Raw genomic sequence first — 19506 nt, forward strand, 5'->3', positions numbered from 1 at the left:
AATCGCATCATCTGATGTGTTCGTTTCATAACTGTCGTCCCTTCACCTCAGATTAGCAGCCAACAGCTTTGCTTTCAGGAGTACACGGTAACCCGTTACCACCACACGTAATTGAAATGGAACTAGCGGTCGTGATGATGATCCTGATCATACCGACGTTGCCAAACCCGAGTGCCGAGACGCACGAACGAACGTGTGTACTACGTGACCTCGAGCCGACGATGCAAATGCGACTGCGACCCGGCCGGACATGTGAGTATGTGACTGTTCGTCTGTGCTCTGTACGTATCCTCCCCAGGAAGGCAGGAACTAGCCACTGGTACCTTGACCCCACGCTGACCTGGCCCGCAGGCGTGGGCACGTGGCGTGCCCCTACCAATCAGTGCCGCCCGCGGCCCGCCGTCAGCCAGTAATCCGCCTGCCGGTTGGTTAATTAACACAAGGAAGCCCAAACGAACGAAGCCAAATCGCCGAGATGAACGAGGGGATTAGATAAAGCGGGGCCAGCCGAGCAGACAGCGCCCCTCGTCTCCTCTCCTCGCTTCGCTTCGCGCCGCCGCCGCGAATCGCTGGGAGCAGCGTACTGCCACTCATAGCGGGACTGCAAAGTCCGTGAGGGTTGCGCGGCCACGTAACTGGGAGGGGAAAAGGAGGGAGGGGAGGCGAGGCGGCGGCCAGCATGGAGGCATCCGCGGCGGAGGAGCTGGCGGCCGCGAAGAGGGTGATCATGCGGTGGGATTCCACTGCGTCGGCGGCGTGCTCAGCCGGCGGGGACGACCAGATGCTGTTCGACGGCGCCGCCAACCGCGCCGAGGCGGAGCGGTTCCTCCGGGCGGTGGACGACCTCCGCCGCCTGGCGCCGCCGTCGCCGGCCTCCGTCGGCAGCCCGCGCCGTGCCTCGGCGGCGGGCGGCGTCTGCGACGCCGTGCAGGTCGCCATGGCGCGGCTCGAGGACGAGTTCCGCCACGTGCTGTCGGCGCGCGCGCTCGACCTCGAGATCGAGGCGCTCGCCGGCCTCAGCTCGCTCTCGATGGCCAGCGACCGTAGGAACTCCGACGCCACCGAGGAGGCGGCCGCGGGGGACGACGACGGAAGCGGCGGCGGCGGCGGCAGCTCCGTGTCGTCCTCCGTCGGCAGGCGCAGCAGCTACCGCTCCCTGCAGAGCATCCGCGAGATCGACCTCTTCCCCGCGGACGCAATCTCCGACCTCCACGCCATCGCCTACCGCATGGCCGCCGCGGGGTACGGCCGCGAGTGCGTCCAGGTGTACGCCTCCGTCCGCAAGCCGGCCGTCGACTCCGCCATGCGCCGGCTCGGCGTCGAGAAGCTCAGCATCGGCGACGTCCAGCGGCTCGAGTGGGACTCCCTCGAGGCCAAGATCCGCCGCTGGATCTGCGCGGCCCGCGCCGCCGTCCGCGGCGTCTTCGCCAGCGAGCGCCGCCTCTGCTTCCACATCTTCCACGACCTCCCGCTGCGCACTTCCACCGCCACCGCCGCGTATGCCACCAACCAAGACGCGCCCTTCGCTGAGGCCGTCAAGGGCGCGGCGCTGCAGCTCTTCGGATTTGCCGAGGCCATCAGCATCGGCCGCCGCTCCACGGAGAAGCTGTTCAAGATCATTGACCTCCACGACGCGCTCTCCGATATGCTGCCTGACATCTCCGACATCTTCGCCGCCTCCAAGGCCACGGAGTCGATATACGTGCAGGCCGCCGAGATCAGGTCGCGGTTGGCCGATGCCGTGCGTGGGATACTCTCGGAGTTCGAGAACGCCGTGCTCCGCGACCCATCCAAGACTCCAGTGCCCGGCGGCACCATCCACCCGCTCACTCGCTATGTTATGAATTACATCAGCCTCATTTCGGACTACAAGGCCACCCTCTCTGAGCTGGTCATCTCGCGGCCATCAGCTAGCTCCCGGACTGCTGCTGAGGGCAATGAGGCTACACCGTCCTTTCCTGATCTTGACCCGCCCGATCCTGACAGCCAGTTGCCCCTTGCCGCCCATCTTATCTGGATTATTGTTGTTCTTGAGCACAACCTTGAGAGCAAGGCGTCACTCTACAAGGATGCCGCACTGTCTCATTTGTTCCTTATGAACAATGTGCACTATATCGTGCACAAAGTAAAGGATTCAGCTGAACTTCGGGGGCTAATTGGGAACGAGTATTTGAAGCGACTCACAGGGAAGTTCCGCCAGGAAGCTACAAGATACCAGAGAACTGCGTGGTTGAAGATCCTGAATTGTCTCAGAGACGAGGGCCTCCATGTTAGTGGTGGTTTCTCGTCTGGGATATCCAAATCTGCACTACGGGAGCGATTCAAGGCTTTCAATGCTGCGTTTGAGGAGGCACACAGGGTCCAGTCTGCGTGGTATGTGCCAGACACACAGCTGAGGGAAGAGCTTAGGATCTCGATTTCGGAGAAACTGCTACCAGCATATCGATCCTTCCTTGGCAGGTTCCGTCATCACATAGAGAACAGCAGGCACCCTGAGTTGTACATCAAATACTCAGTTGAGGATCTTGAGATAACAATGGCAGATTTCTTTGAGGGATCTCCACCACCGCATAATAGGAGGAGATCTCATGGATGAAATATATCTTGAAAAAACTTATCTTTTTTGCAATGAATAATACGTATTCTTTAGTTCTTTGGGGACAGGCCAACCGACGCGGTTGGGTCTTGTGTTTTGTCCTCCTGATGCTGAGGGTTGTAGTTGGTGATGATTTCTTCGACTAGAGGTAATCTGAAACAGGATCAGGATCTTGATAAAAAGCTGTCAGAAGTCCCATTTCTTCTTCCACTGCAAGCGATCTTTTTTTTTTCATTTGTTACACTTGTTTATATTCTTGCGAATAGCGTGTTTATAATAGGAATGTTCTTTTAGCCATATAACATAGTTGTAAGTTCTAACTTCTGCATCTGTTTAACATAGTGTTGTATCATCGTTTTGGTGGTTCACATGTATCTGAAAAATGCTGTTTGATAGATGAGGTGCAAAAAGAAACTGTAATGTTAAGGTTATGCACATATGATGCAATTGTGAATGCCATTTTTTTTTCTGGCCTTGAAATATGTTTGTAGAATTTTTTTCTTCTTTATATGTCTTTGCAATCATAACAGTGAATATCGGTGCAATGCAGCTTTAGTCACCGTACAACTACAATGTCTATAGTTAAAGTTACTGATAGTTGCCTAGAGGGGGTGAATAGGGCGAAACTAAAATTCTCAAAAATAATCACAACTACAAGCCGGGTTAGCGTTAGAAATATAATCGAGTCCACGAGAGAGGGCGGAAAACAAATCGCAAGCGAATAATGAAGTGAGACACGCGGATTTGTTTTACCGAGGTTCGGTTCTCTCAAACCTACTCCCCGTTGAGGAGGCCACAAAGGCCGGGTCTCTTTCAACCCTTCCCTCTCTCAAACGGTCCCTTGGACCGAGTGAACTTCTCTTCTCAAATCACTTGGGAATCAAACTTCCCGCAAGGGCCACCACACGATTGGTGCCTCTTGCCTCAATTACAAGTGAGTGTTTGATCACAAGAAAGAATGCGAAGGAAAAGAAGCGATCCAAGCGCAAGAGCTCAAATGAACACTACAAATCACTCTCTCTAATCACTAATGCTTTGTGTGGAGTTGGGAGAGGATTTGATCTCTTTTTGATGTGCTTTGCAATGAATGCTAGCTCTTGTATAGTGGTTGGAAGCTGGAAAACTTGGATGCAATGAATGGTGGGGTGGTTGGAGTATTTATAGCCCCAACCACCAACTTGACCGTTGGTGGAGGCCGTCTGTTCGATGGCGCACCGGACAGTCCGGTGCACACCGGACAGTCCGGTGCCCCAGCCACGTCACCAGTGTCGTTGGAAATTGACCGTTGGAGTTCTGACTTCTGGGCCCGCCTTGATGTCCGGTGGCGCACCGGACATGCACTGTTCACTGTCCGGTGCGCCGGCATGGGCGTCTCTGACTTCTGCGCGCGCTGCGCGCGCATTAAATGCCGTCGCAGGTAGCCGTTGGCGCGAAGTAGCCGTTGCTCCGAGGATGCACCGGACAGTCCGGTGTACACCGGACAGTCCGGTGTACACCGGACAGTCCGGTGATTTTTAGCGGAGCAGCTGAAGTAAAAAACCCGAGGCTGGCGAGTTCGAAGGCCGCCCTTCCTTGGAGCACCGGACATGTCCGGTGTACACCGGACAGTCCGGTGAATTATAGCGGAGTCGCCCCTGAAATTTCCCGAAGGTGAGCAGTTCGGAGTTGGAGTCCTCTGGTGCACCGGACATGTCCGGTGGTGCACCGGACACTGTCCGGTGCCTCCAGACCAGAGGTGCCTTCGGTTGCCTTTAGCTCTCTATTTGAACCCAACTTTGGTCCTTTTAATTGGCTTGATGTGAACCTTTGACACCTGTATAACTTATTAACTAGAGCAAACTAGTTAGTTCAAAGATTTGTGTTGGGCAATTCAACCACCAAAATTATATAGGAACTAGGTGTAAGCCTAATTCCCTTTCAATCTCCCCCTTTTTGGTGATTGATGCCAACACAAACCAAAGCAAATATAGAATTGCATAATTGAACTAGTTTGTATGATGTAAGTGCAAAGGTTGCTTGGAATTGAGCCAATATAAATACTTACAAGATATGCATGGATTGTTTCTTCATTTTTAACATTTTGGACCACGCTTGCACCACATGTTTTGTTTTTGCAAACTCTTTTGTAAATCCTTTTCAAAGTTCTTTTGCAAATGGTCAAGGGCAAATGAATAAGATTTTGAGAAGCATTTTCAAGTTTTGAAATTTTCTCCCCCTGTTTCAAATGCTTTTCCTTTGACTAAACAAAACTCCCTCTAAATGAAATCATCCTCTTAGTGTTCAAGAGAGTTTTGATGATTCAAAATGAAATACTATTTTCTTCCCCTTTTTAACTCAATAAGATACCAATTGAAAAATACTCTTGGAAAACACTAATTTTTTTTGAAATTGGTGGTGGTGCGGTCCTTTTGCTTTGGGCTCATACTTTCTCCCCCTTTGGCATGAATCGCCAAAAACGGAATCATTAGAGCCCTCGAAGTATTTTTCTCCTCCTTTGGTCATAAGATAAATGAATGAAGAGTATACCAAAGTTGGAGAGATGCTCGGAGTGACGGCGAAGGAAGAGTAGTGGAGTGGAGTGGAAGCCTTTGTCTTCGCCGAAGACTCCAATTCCCTTTTAATATACCTATGACTTGGTTTGAAACACTCTTGAAAACACATTAGTCATAGCATATACAAAAGAGACATGATCAAAGGTATATTTATGAGCTATGTGTGCAAGTTAGCAAAAGAAATTCCTAGAATCAAGAATATTGAGCTCATGCCTAAGTTTGGTAAAAGTTTGTTCGTCAAGAGGCTTGGTAAAGATATCGGCTAATTGATCTTTAGTATTAATGTATGCAATCTCGATATCTTCCTTTTGTTGGTGATCCCTAAGAAAATGATACCGAATGGCTATGTGCTTGGTGCGGCTATGCTCGACGGGATTGTCGGCCATTTTAATTGCACTCTCATTATCACATAGCAAAGGGACTTTGGTTAATTTGTAACCGTAGTCCCGCAAGGTTTGCCTCATCCAAAGCAATTGCGCGCAACAATGGCCTGCGGCAATATATTCGGCTTCGGCAGTAGAAAGAGCGACCGAATTTTGCTTCTTTGAAGCCCAAGACACCAAGGATCTTCCCAAGAACTGGCAAGTCCCCGATGTGCTCTTTCTATTAATCTTACACCCTGCCCAATCGGCATCCGAATAACCAATCAAATCAAATGTGGATCCCCGAGGGTACCAAAGCCCAAACTTAGGTGTATAAGCCAAATATCTCAAGATTCGTTTTACGGCCGTAAGGTGTGATTCCTTAGGGTCGGCTTGGAATCTTGCACACATGCAAACGGAAAGCATAATGTCCGGTCGAGATGCACATAAATAAAGCAATGAACCAATCATCGACCGGTATACCTTTTGATCCACGGACTTACCTCCCGTGTCGAGGTCGAGATGCCCATTGGTTCCCATGGGTGTCTTGATGGGCTTGGCATCCTTCATTCCAAACTTGCTTAGGATGTTTTGAGTGTACTTCGTTTGGCTAATGAAGGTGCCCTCTTGGAGTTGCTTTACTTGGAATCCTAAGAAATACTTCAACTCCCCCATCATAGACATCTCGAATTTCTGTGTCATAATCCTACTAAACTCTTCACATGTAGACTCGTTAGTAGACCCAAATATAATATCATCAACATAAATTTGGCATACAAACAAGTCATTTTCAAGAGTTTTAGTAAAGAGTGTAGGATCGGCTTTTCCGACTTTGAAGCCATTAGCAATGAGAAAGTCTCTAAGGCATTCATACCATGCTCTTGGGGCTTGCTTGAGCCCATAAAGCGCCTTAGAGAGCTTATAGACATGGTTAAGATACTCACTGTCTTCAAAGCCGGGAGGTTGCTCAACATAGACCTCTTCCTTGATTGGTCCATTGAGGAAGGCACTTTTCACGTCTATTTGATAAAGCTTAAAGCCATGGTAAGTAGCATAGGCTAATAATATGCGAATTGACTCAAGCCTAGCTACGGGTGCATAGGTTTCACCGAAATCCAAACCTTCGACTTGGGAGTATCCCTTGGCCACAAGTCGAGCTTTGTTCCTTGTCACCACACCATGCTCATCTTGCTTGTTGCGGAAGACCCATTTTGTTCCTACAACATTTTGATTAGGACGTGGAACCAAATGCCATACCTCATTTCTAGTGAAGTTGTTGAGCTCCTCTTGCATTGCCACCACCCAATCCGAATCTTGTAGTGCTTCCTCTACCCTGTGTGGCTCAATAGAGGAAACAAACGAGTAATGTTCACAAAAATGTGCAATACGAGATCTAGTAGTTACCCCCTTATGAATGTCGCCGAGGATGGTGTCAACGGGGTGATCTCGTTGGATTGCTTGGTGGACTCTTGGGTGTGGCGGCCTTTGCTCTTCATCCTCCTTGTCTTGATCATTTGCATCTCCCCCTTGATCATTGCCGTCATCTTGAGGTGGCTCATTTGCTTGATCTTCTACTTCATCAACTTGAGCTTCATCCTCATTTTGAGTTGGTGGAGATGCTAGCGTGGAGGAGGATGGTTGATCTTGTGCATGTGGAGGCTCTTCGGATTCCTTAGGACACACATCCCCAATGGACATGTTCCTTAGCGCTATGCATGGAGCCTGTTCTTCACCTATCTCATCAAGATCAACTTGCTCTACTTGAGAGTCGTTAGTCTCGTCAAACACAACGTCACAAGAAACTTCAACAAGTCCTGAGGACTTGTTAAAGACTCTATATGCCCTTGTGTTTGAGTCATATCCTAGTAAAAAGCCTTCTACAGTTTTAGGAGCAAATTTAGATTTTCTACCTCTTTTAACAAGTATAAAACATTTGCTACCAAAAACTCTAAAATATGAAATATTTGGCTTTTTACCGGTTAGGAGTTCATAGGATGTCTTCTTGAGGATTCGGTGTAGATACAACCGGTTGATGGCGTAGCAAGCGGTGTTGACCGCCTCGGCCCAAAACCGATCCGAAGTCTTGTATTCATCAAGCATGGTTCTTGCCATGTCCAATAGAGTTCGATTCTTCCTCTCCACTACACCATTTTGTTGTGGGGTGTAGGGAGAAGAGAACTCATGCTTGATGCCCTCCTCCTCAAGGAAGCCTTCAATTTGAGAGTTCTTGAACTCCGTTCCATTGTCGCTTCTAATTTTCTTGATCCTTAAGCCGAACTCATTTTGAGCCCGTCTCAAGAATCCCTTTAAGGTCTCTTGGGTATGAGATTTGTCCTGCAAAAAGAATACCCAAGTGAAGCGAGAATAATCATCCACAATAACTAGACAGTACTTACTCCCGCCGATGCTTATGTAAGCAATTGGGCCGAATAGGTCCATGTGTAGGAGCTCCAGTGGCCTGTCGGTCGTCATGATGTTTTTGTGTGGATGATGGGTACCAACTTGCTTTCCGGCTTGGCATGCGCTACAAATCCTGTCTTTCTCAAAATGAACATTGGTTAATCCTAAAATGTGTTCCCCCTTTAGAAGCTTATGAAGATTCTTCATCCCAACATGGGCTAGTCGGCGGTGCCAGAGCCAACCCATGTTAGTCTTAGCAATTAAGCATGTGTCGAGTTCAGCTCTATCAAAATCTACGAAGTATAGCTGACCCTCCAACACACCCTTAAATGCTATTGAATCATCACTTCTTCTAAAGACAGTGACACCTACATCAGTAAATAGACAGTTGTAGCCCATTTGACATAATTGTGAAACGGAAAGCAAATTGTAATCTAAAGAATCTACAAGAAAAACATTTGAAATGGAATGGTCAGGAGATATAGCAATTTTACCAAGACCTTTGACCAAACCTTGATTTCCATCCCCGAATGTGATAGCTCGTTGGGGATCTCAGTTTTTCTCATATGAGGAGAACATCTTCTTCTCCCCTGTCATGTGGTTTGTGCACCCGCTGTCGAGTATCCAACTTGAGCCCCCGGATGCATAAACCTACAAAACAATTTTAGTTCTTGACTTTAGGTACCCAAACGGTTTTGGGTCCTTTAGTATTAGACACAAGAACTTTGGGTACCCAAACACAAGTCTTGGAGCCCTTGTGTTTGCCCCCAACAAACTTGGCAACTACCTTGCCGGATTTGTTAGTAAGCACATATGATGCATCAAAAGTTTTGAATGAAATAGCATGATCATTTGATGCAATAGGAGTTTTCTTTCTAGGCAACTTGGCACGGGTTGGTTGCCTAGAACTAGATGTCTCACCCTTATACATAAAAGCATGATTAGGGCCAGAGTGAGACTTCCTAGAGTGAATTCTCCTAATTTTGCTCTCGGGATAACCGGCAGGGTACAGAATGTAACCCTCGTTATCCTGAGGCATGGGAGCCTTGCCCTTAATAAAGTTAGACAAATTTTTAGGAGGGGCATTAAGTTTGACATTGTCTCCCCTTTGGAAGCCAATGCCATCCTTGATGCCCGGGCGTCTCCCATTATAGAGCATACTTCTAGCAAATTTAAACTTTTTATTTTCCAAGTTATGCTCGGCAATTTTTGCATCTAATAATGCTATATGATCATTTTGTTGTTTGATTAAAGACATGTGATCATGAATAGCATTGATATCAACATCTCTACATCTAGTACAAATAGAAACATGCTCAACATTAGATGTAGAGGGTTTGCAAGATTTTAATTCAACAACCTTAGCATGTAACATATCATTCTTAGTTCTAAGGTCGGAAATAATAGAATTGCAAACATCAAAATCTTTAGCCTTAGCAATCAAATTTTCATTTTCTACTCTAAGGCTAGCAAGAGAATCATTCAATTCCTTAATCTTAGCAAGCAAGTCATCATTATCATTTCTAAGATTGGGAATTGAAGCATCACAAACATGAGACTCAACCTTAGCAATTAAACTAGCATTTTCATTTCTAAGGTTGGCAATAGTGTCATGGCAAGTGCTTAGCTCACTAGATAGTTTTTGACATTTTTCTACTTCTAGAGCATAAGCATTTTTAACCTTAACATGTTTCTTGTTTTCTTTAATTAGAAAATCCTCTTGGGAATCCAAAAGGTCATCTTTTTCATGAATAGCACTAATCAATTCATTTAATTTTTCCTTTTGTTCCACGTTAAGATTGGCAAAAAGGGTAAGCAAGTTATCCTCATCACTAGCATTATCATCACTAGAGGACTCATATTTTGTGGAGGATTTAGATTTAACCTTTTTCCTTTTGCCGTCCTTTGCCATGAGGCACTTGTGGCCGACGTTGGGGAAGAGAAGCCCTTTGGTGACGGCGATGTTGGCGGCGTCCTCGTCGGAGGAGGACTCGGTGGAGCTCTCGTCGGAGTCCCACTCGCGGCATACGTGGGCATCGCCGCCCCTCTTCTTGTGGTACCTCTTCTTTTCTCTTCTCTTGCCCTTCTTGTCGTTGTCCCTGTCACTGTCACTTGATAATGGACATTTAGCGATAAAGTGACCGGGCTTACCACACTTGTAGCAAACCTTCTTGGAACGGGATTTGTAGTCTTTCCCCTTCCGTTGCTTGAGGATTTGGCGAAAGCTTTTGATGATTAAAGCCATCTCCTCATTGTCGAGCTTGGAGGCGTCAATTGGTTGTCTACTTGGTGTAGACTCCTCCTTCTTTTCCTCTGTTGCCTTGAAGGCCACCGGTTGTGCCTCGGATGTGGAGGGTTCGTCAAGCTCGTTGATCTTCTTTGATCCTTTAATCATACATTCAAAGCTCACAAAATTCCCGATAACTTCCTCGGGGGTCATTAGTGGGTATCTAGGATTACCACGAATTAATTGAACTTGAGTGGGGTTAAGGAAAATGAGAGCTCTTAGAATAACCTTAACCACCTCGTGATCGTCCCACTTCTTGCTCCCGAGGTTGCGCACTTGGTTCACCAAAGTCTTGAGCCGGTTGTACATGTCTTGTGGCTCTTCCCCTTGGCGAAGTCGAAAGCGACCGAGCTCCCCCTCGATCGTTTCCCGCTTGGTGATCTTTGTTAGTTCATCACCCTCGTGCGCGGTCTTGAGGAGGTCCCAAATTTCCTTTGCATTCTTCAACCCTTGCACCTTGTTGTACTCCTCTCTATTTAGAGAGGCCAAGAGTATTATTGTGGCTTGGGAGTTGAAGTGCTCGATTTGGGCCACCTCGTCCTCATCATAATCCTCATCCCCTATTGATGGTACATGTGCTCCAAACTCAACAACATTCCATATACTTTTGTGGAGTGAGGTTAGATGAAATTTCATTAAATCACTCCACCTAGCATAATCTTCACCGTCAAAGGTTGGCGGTTTGCCTAATGGAACGGAAAGTAATGGAGTATGTCTAGATGTACGAGGATAGTGTAAGGGGATCTTACTAAACTTCTTACGCTCTTGGCGTTTAGAAGTTACGGAGGGCGCATCGGAGTCGGAGGTCGATGTTGTAGAAGTGTCGGTCTCGTAGTAGACCACTTTCCTCATCCTCTTGTGCTTGTCGCCTTTCCGATGCGACTTGTGAGAAGAAGATTTTTCCTTCTTCTCTTTGTGGTGAGAAGAGGAAGATCTTTTCTCCTTCCGTTTGGAGGAGTCCTTCTTCTTCTCCTTCCTCTTGGTGCGGGACTCTTCCGATGAAGTGCTCCCGTGGCTTGTAGTGGGCTTTTCGTCGGTCTCCATCTCCTTCTTGGCGTGATCTCCCGACATCACTTCGAGCGGTTAGGCTCTAATGAAGCACCGGGCTCTGATACCAATTGATAGTTGCCTAGAGGGGGGGGGGTGAATAGGGCGAAACTGAAATTCTCAAAAATAATCACAACTACAAGCCGAGTTAGCGTTAGAAATATAATCGAGTCCACGAGAGAGGGCGGAAAACAAATCGCAAGCGAATAATGAAGTGAGACACGCGGATTTGTTTTACCGAGGTTCGGTTCTCTCAAACCTACTCCCCGTTGAGGAGGCCACAAAGGCCGGGTCTCTTTCAACCCTTCCCTCTCTCAAACGGTCCCTTGGACCGAGTGAGCTTCTCTTCTCAAATCACTTGGGAATCAAACTTCCCGCAAGGGCCACCACACGATTGGTGCTTCTTGCCTCAATTACAAGTGAGTGTTTGATCACAAGAAAGAATGCGAAGGAAAAGAAGCGATCCAAGCGCAAGAGCTCAAATGAACACTACAAATCACTCTCTCTAATCACTAATGCTTTGTATGGAGTTGGGAGAGGATTTGATCTCTTTTTGATGTGCTTTGCAATGAATGCTAGCTCTTGTATAGTGGTTGGAAGCTGGAAAACTTGGATGCAATGAATGGTGGGGTGGTTGGGGTATTTATAGCCCCAACCACCAACTTGACCGTTGGTGGAGGCCGTCTGTTCGATGGCGCACCGGACAGTCCGGTGCACACCGGACAGTCCGGTGCCCCAGCCACGTCACCAGTGTCGTTGGAAATTGATCGTTGGAGTTCTGACTTCTGGGCCCGCCTTGATGTCCGGTGGCGCACCGGACATGCACTGTTCACTGTCCGGTGCGCCGGCATGGGCGTCTCTGACTTCTGCGCGCGCTGCGCGCACATTAAATGCCGTCGCAGGTAGCCGTTGGCGCGAAGTAGCCGTTGCTCCGAGGATGCACCGGACAGTCCGGTGATTTTTAGCGGAGCAGCTGAAGTAAAAAACCCGAGGCTGGCGAGTTCGAAGGCCGCCCTTCCTTGGAGCACCGGACATGTCCGGTGTACACCGGACAGTCCGGTGAATTATAGCGGAGTCGCCCCTGGAATTTCCCGAAGGTGAGCAGTTCGGAGTTGGAGTCCTCTGGTGCACCGGACACTGTCCGGTGTACACCGGACAGTCCGGTGCCTCCAGACCAGAGGTGCCTTCGGTTGCCTTTAGCTCTCTATTTGAACCCAACTTTGGTCCTTTTAATTGGCTTGATGTGAACTTTTGACACCTGTATAACTTATTAACTAGAGCAAACTAGTTAGTTCAAAGATTTGTGTTGGGCAATTCAACCACCAAAATTATATAGAACTAGGTGTAAGCCTAATTCCCTTTCAGTTACAGTTATGTTTCCCATGTAAACATTCTACCTGACTGAAAAAACAGAAAGTTTTTTGCCCATTTCTCTTCAACAATGAGAGAAAAAAAACCTGGCAGTTACTCTTTTGTATCATTATCTTTTCTTATTTTGAGGACTACTGGCATGCCTCGGAGGCTGGGATATCCCACATGACACACGCACGTGTGTAGGATTGTACTATTATGTCAATGGGCTTATTTTAATTAGTGCCAATATAAAACCTTTTTATGCTTTAAACCGGACAAATTGTTCACTTTTTCGATCTACTAATAATACGAACATGCTGCTGCTGCTGCTGATTCGAGACGAGTTAAGCAACTCATGTAGTCATGTTACACATCATGTTAGGTTATCTATCAGCTTACTCATCATTATCTTCTATTTCAAACTTCATATAAATATGTATATTGTAAAATAGTGTAAAACAATATTTTACACGGCTATATATACGATCTGCTGGCCATAACCTGAATATACACTTCATACTTGAGTTCATATAGGAGTTTTTTTTGCGTGTTACAAACTATTCCTCTGGTCCTCTGCAGAAGTGCAGACACACTGGGAACTGAAACAGTAATGAAAGTTACTAAGAGTCAACATCGTACTTTCAATGAAGACTTGAAGGCTAACTACTCTATTGCAGCGTAGTCAAAACCTGAAATATGTGCGGATGGCAGTTCATTCAGAGGTTATAAGGCCATGTTTGGTTTCAATTAGTCTTAGGACTAAACTTTAGTCCTACGACTAAACTTTCGTCACTACTTGTTTGGTTATAGGGACTAAATAGATTCTCAAGTCATTAAATACATTGTCCACAAGACTCAAATGCCCTTGGAATACACTCATGTGGGCTTTTAGTCTCTTTTAGCACCTATGTGAAGGACTAAAGACTAAATCATTTTATTCCATATTTTAGTCCTAGTGTTTGGCAAAAAAGGGACTAAATGAGACTAAAAACTAGAGACTAATCTTTAGTCCCTCTAACCAAACACCCCCTAAATACAATTCCCTATCTACGGACAACCTGAGAATGTGAGAAGTAAAGGGCGGTGAACTGCCAGCGGCTATTATGTAATGTAAGTGGTGACATGTGCTTGGTCGGTTCAGTAACAGATTGGATACCTGTGATGACATGCGGTCCCAGTCACTGTTTCGTTCTCTGCTTAATTAACATTGTTATCTGCTGCAGTTAGTTATCACGCTTACAAGCATTGAACTGTAAGGTACTAAGCTAAGAGTCGGACCTACATAGGTCCGAGTGATGGCCTAGGCCCCGCTCATTTCTCCATTGGAAATAGTAAAGTCTAAATTTTTACCATAAAGTCATCTGCACAACGAACGACGCCTCTTTTCTATTATTTTGGTGTCAATCCTTACAAGTATGTCCCCACCCTCATTTTGTTCTGACTTCGTACCCTAAGGCTAGTCACAGTGAGGATTTTATGTCTCTGTTTCCAAAAATATCACATCAGCTTTATGAATGAATGAAACACCCTCTCTCAATAGAGAGTTTCATCTCACTATTTCATATGTCAACATACTTCTTAAATGCTGCATATAAATAACCAATAGAATTTACTCAATTATATGAAGATGAAACAAAACATTCTCAGTGGATGTTTCACATAGTTTCCAAGACATTAACGAGTTAACATGGTTTCATCCCCATGAAACTCCATAAAACTCTTCCTTTTTAAATGATGTGACATGTCATCTAAATAACTGATGTGGTAGGCTAATTAATACATGAAACCTCTACTGTGAATAGCTTAAAGCTAATATTGATGGATGATGGTCCTTCATTTCCTCGATTCACTATACTCTGTTTCACCGTACCCCTCTCTTAAAACTAGCTAATAGTAGCTATAGTTTGCAGCCGACGCATGCCCTGTGCAAAGGAAAAAAGGCAGCAGTCAGCGGAGACAGATGCGAGGCGCCACGCCCGTGAGAAGCGCGCGTTTTGTGTCCCGTGAACCGAGGCGGAACCCGCCCGCTCGGCGCCCGCCCACCGCCCATGGTCGCGTTTCGCCGGCCACTGCTTTTGCCTGATGCTGATGCCCACCGGTCACCGGCAACTGGATAGTGGTCGCCTGGTCGTGGTCGGGCGGCTTGGCTCGGTTCGGGGCACGGGCGCTGCCAGCTGCCGGCAGCGGCTGCCGTCCGGCCAATCAGCCGCGCACATGCAGTGCAGAGACGGGAAGACGACCGTCGGGCGCCGAACTGACGGATAGGGCGGGACGAAATGCTCGTAGCTTGCTGGCTCGCTCGGTTCATGGTCAGCTCGGCTCAGCTCGGATCGCTTCGTTTAAATTTTTTTCACGAGCTGAGCTGACATCCTAGCTCGGTTCGCTAACGAGCCAGCTCGGTTCGTTAACGAGCCAGCTCGCGAGCTAAACGAGCTACCATATTCTAGCAAAACGAAACTATATGCATTTCATTTACAGAATAATTGATAAACATGTTATATATATGTGAGGTGTTTATGACCTATGAATTAAACTAATAATTAATGAACTATGTCTATGTGTTAATTTGGTCTATGTAAATATAATTATGAGTTAAACTGATGAACATGTATGTGAATTGTGAATTAATAAGTGATGAATTGTGCTAATTTGGTGTTATATTGACGTGGTTTGTGAAACTATGAGTATAATTACTATTTTCTATTGTTAAATTAGTTTGAAATTAACTAAAAATAATTATTATGTATATTTTATTTTTTCTTCTCTGGCTCGCGAGCTAAACGAGCCAGCTCGAGCTCGTAAACGAGCCGAGCTGGCTCGTTAGCTTAATGAGCCAGCTCGAACTCGGACGAGCTGAGCTGGCTCGTTATCCACCCCTAATGCCGGAGGTAGGCCGGCCATGTGGGAGCATGAGAGGGTCGTATAAACTGCAATGCTCTCTGCCCGTCTAAACCCAAGGAAACCATGCCAACTGACTGGTTTGACCATGGTTCCTCATCAACCGATCATGGTTGGCCGGCCCACCAAAGAAGGGCATATTCCTGTTAGGCCTAATTTGACGTCACTTCTGCATTCAGCTTCAGCTGCCGACATCAATCCTGGGACATCACACTGACCTGTGTGCATCAAGTCATCCACCAACGGATGTTCTTTCTAGAAGGCAGAAATTACTTGTATATAGGTGTGCTTTTATAAAACCGCACCACTTTTACCACGGTTCGGTGGACCTTGCCTGCTTGCACACGCAAATACTGCCGACCTTTTTACTAAGGGAAAAAAAAGGGGACCATCGAGACAAATGTCTTTTAACATTTATGAATTCAAATGGTTAATGAGATAGTCTTGTTGTTGTCATGTATCTAACCAATTCTACAGATAATGTCTGATGACAAAAGCGTATCGAAACATTAGACAATCAAGTGGAATTCTAGCAAAGGTCCAGCAAAACAATTTATTCTCTAACATTCGCAGCATATGTAGAGTTCCCACGATCCAGAAGCAATATGGTGCCAATAATATAAATATTATACACCAGACTATTTTCCCCCCTATCATAACCATCATTCAGACTATGACGATGACAACATAAGTACATAACTAGCCACCCATGCGAAGAACTGTGGTGGTAATGAACCAAAGAAAGAAACAGCCACAAGTGGCGTGCTCCACTGGTAGTAATTAGCATGGCCAGTCCTCTCCTAAGTACCAAAACTGCTCTAGCACCCACTTCAAATGATCTCAGAATATACCCTCCCCTAACCAAATCGACAGTACATTCTACTCCCTTTTGTTTTCCTCATCATCGCCTTCAAAATCTGCAACTGTATTCACGTCCTTTGTTGCTTTGGCCTCTGGCGCAGAAGATAAACTCCAGCCGTTCTTGGAAGCACTCGTTGCTGGCCTAATTAATGACAGATTGTCCTTTCGATCAAAGAATTCGCTTGCGTCGTAGGAAAATCTGAAAAGGGAAAGCCAAAAGAAGAGCTATAAGATTTTGTTTCTCCATTTTTAACCTGAAACATTGTCAAGCTGAAGGCTACAAAAAAGTTAGGACCATACCTCATTGAGTTCTGTGAAGGTGCCCACAGGTAGCAAATGACACAAAGAAGTAAGAAAGACAAGACATGCCAGAAGGCAGGAATGATCCAGGCATGCTGCCATCGTTCGTTAAATACATCTGTTGATTTGGAGTAAATCTGGAGGAAAGAAATTGCAATGACATCAATGAATTATGAAAACAAATGCATAACCATGTACATGCAAACGAGTGAACTCAAACAAGGCAAAATGGACAGATTCTTGAGAGTAGAAAGTTGCAGTTTCAAGTTACTCTAATGATCTCTAGCTGCAAACACTGAAGAGGAACCCAACTAATTTTGTGAAGCGCAACAGTACTCCTTTGATAATTCTGGAGTTAGAATTTGGCTTTGACATAAATAAGCATACCTCATAGCCAATCCACCCAACGGACACCAGAACAGATACAATCAATGCAGTTGCAAATTTCCTATAAATGTCAAGTTTGGCCATCAACCTTCTTGCCTATCATTCACAGCCAAAGATTAGGAAACGTTAGTATTTATATCACATAAGTCAGTGCCTGGTGAAAAAAAAAATTAATGCAAGCACAAAGTATATAGAGTGTATCAATACTGATACTGCCGAGGAACTAATAAAGGATACAAAGAAGAGGTTTTGCTTACCTGAAGTTTACCGATGGTCTTAGCTAAAGAAATAAATATCCAAACAACAAATGCGGCATCTAAAATGGCCACTGGATAGACCAAGAACAGACGAGCTTTTCCAGATAGATCATTAACAGCACCAAGATTTTCTACCAACTCAAGAATTTCTGTTGCTAGAAAGAACGTTCCTCCAAGCATGACCACTTTCGATGTCAAGCCACCCAAGGTAGGTGCGACAACACCATATCCCATTGAGACAATGAGGACAATAACTTCAGCAGCCGTCCTCTTCACAGTTCCAAACGTGACAGCCCAAAATGTGATACCTTTTGGCCGAACTCCAGTCTCATTGAACTCAGCATACTCAAAATACCACAATGCCATCTCAAGCATGCCTAGTGTAATCACAAGAGTAATACAGTTCTGAAGTGGAAGAACCTCTTTCCAAGATTTCATGTACTGATAAAACCAGTAGATCCCAAGCACAACAAATGCAAAAGACATCAGTCCAAAAAAGTTCTTAAGAGGCGCCATCCGACCTGGAAGATACCCAGTAGGATTTTTCCATATGGTTTTCCCCTCGATTTCCAAACTAGCAAGTGAAGGATCACAATGTATAAAGTACATATTGTACATCCCAGTTTTGGTAATTTGAATGGTCCTTGACGGCAGCGTTGCGATCAGATCACTTCCCTCAAAAGATGCAACAAACAACTTTGGCCAACCAGGATTTACCTGGGATGGGCGATAGATGACAGAACCTTCTTTGCAAGCTCCTAATTTTGCAAGATCTGAACTACAACAAATAGCCTTCTGACCTCCATAGGCAGATCCACCAATCATTTCACGGTCTTCTACCTCAAAAACAAGTATGTGAACCTTAGCTGAACTAGTCTCCTTCACAGAATCGTTAGTATCTTCTGGTCGTCTAAAAGTAACCTTGTCAAACCTAAAAAAATAGTAGAAATGCGAAAGTCAAATATCTGTATCCAAGTGTCAGATTAGACTGAATTGAATAGATGCAAAATGCATGTGCCTATTTCTGCATGACAGTGGTCAATGTACTTGTACCGCTACTAAATAAATGATTTCGCGGATGAAAGATGAACTCGCTGAAGAGTAATCAACTTGCATATAAAAAAAACTCAAGAAACAGAAAGCTTGCAGCACGACTTCTTCTGTTGCGTTTATGAGATGCATCTGCATTAGAACAGGTACAAAACACGTGCTTTAGGTTGCTCCTCTCCAATGACACCAAATGTTATCTAACTCACTTCCATCATTGGCAAATTGATGACCCCAAGTCACCCTATTTAGCTACAATTCTCGTATCCCGCGAGGTAAATGCTACACGGGGTCAGGGCAATACAGATGAACACATATAGCTCCGTCGCTCGCCTCCCAGCCGCCACCGACGCAACAGTAGCAGCACACCTTGACGCAAGATTACTTAAATTCTCGCAAAACCCGCACCCATCCAAGATCCACCCGGCTGTACTTGTCGCAGCTAACCCCTTGTACTGCAGACGCACGCATCAAACTAAATTAGCCACCGCATAGCGAACCGGAACGGCTACTGGCTAGCACATTACCGGATGAAGGCGTCGGCCACCGCGGCGGTGTCCTCGTCGTCCTCGGCGGTGGTGTTGGCGTGGGAGGCCGCGTAGAGGCCCTCGCTGCCGGCGTGGAGAATGAAGGCGTTGCCCTTGTTGGCAAAGCTGAGCCCGCGGTAGTCGTGCACGGACGCATCCCCGGGGCAGAGGAGGAGAGCGACGGCAACGGCAAGGAGGAGGTGGACGGCCATGGGGGCGAGCTGGTGAGGTTGGATCTGGCGTGAAGCGGAGTGGAGTAGAGCGCCGCGCTTCCCCTGCTGAGCTCGGCAGGGGCCGGGGGGCAAAACCGGGACAGAAGCCGAAGGATGTGGCCCCCTCGGCCGTCGGTAGGAAACGGGGAGGGAAGGAAAGTGTTTTGGTCGGCCCAGACCAGTTCTCTTTGGTGTTGTACAAAGTTTGAGAGTCAATGGCAGTTGGCAAACCAGCACTGAAAACAAATGCAGGGTAGGCTATGGCTATCCACCGTAGTGCCATGGGAACTGTTTCTTGGCACAGAATTCGTACCGTTGCCGTAAAAAAACCCTTTAAAGGCTAGTTTAGAAAGTCTAATTTTCTAAATAATTTTTATTTTCCAACGAAAAATAAATTATTTTTTCTTTAAAAAAATGAAA

General features: G+C 46.3%; 2 protein-coding genes across 2 annotated transcripts; one reads left to right on the forward strand and one right to left on the reverse strand.

Moving 5' to 3' along the window:
* The first annotated feature begins 77 nt into the window (after positions 1 to 77).
* On the forward strand, positions 78 to 3065 carry LOC103632814 (exocyst complex component EXO70B1). Its single transcript, XM_008654548.3, has one exon. It carries the CDS (start codon positions 680 to 682, stop codon positions 2594 to 2596), a length of 1917 nt encoding a protein of 638 aa, XP_008652770.1. The 5' UTR covers positions 78 to 679; the 3' UTR covers positions 2597 to 3065.
* A 12953-nt stretch (positions 3066 to 16018) lies between these two features.
* LOC100191444 (uncharacterized) lies at positions 16019 to 19164 on the reverse strand. Its single transcript, NM_001136877.1, has 5 exons — positions 18875 to 19164; positions 17301 to 18231; positions 17044 to 17139; positions 16657 to 16793; positions 16019 to 16555 (listed from the first exon to the last, which is right to left on the reverse strand). The coding sequence occupies exons 1-5, from the start codon at positions 19084 to 19086 to the stop codon at positions 16375 to 16377; spliced, it is 1557 nt and encodes a 518-aa protein (NP_001130349.1). The 5' UTR covers positions 19087 to 19164; the 3' UTR covers positions 16019 to 16374.
* Between the last annotated feature and the right edge of the window lie 342 nt (positions 19165 to 19506).

This window comes from Zea mays, chromosome 7 (assembly GCF_902167145.1).
Source record: "Zea mays cultivar B73 chromosome 7, Zm-B73-REFERENCE-NAM-5.0, whole genome shotgun sequence".
Lineage (NCBI taxonomy): Eukaryota > Viridiplantae > Streptophyta > Magnoliopsida > Poales > Poaceae > Zea > Zea mays.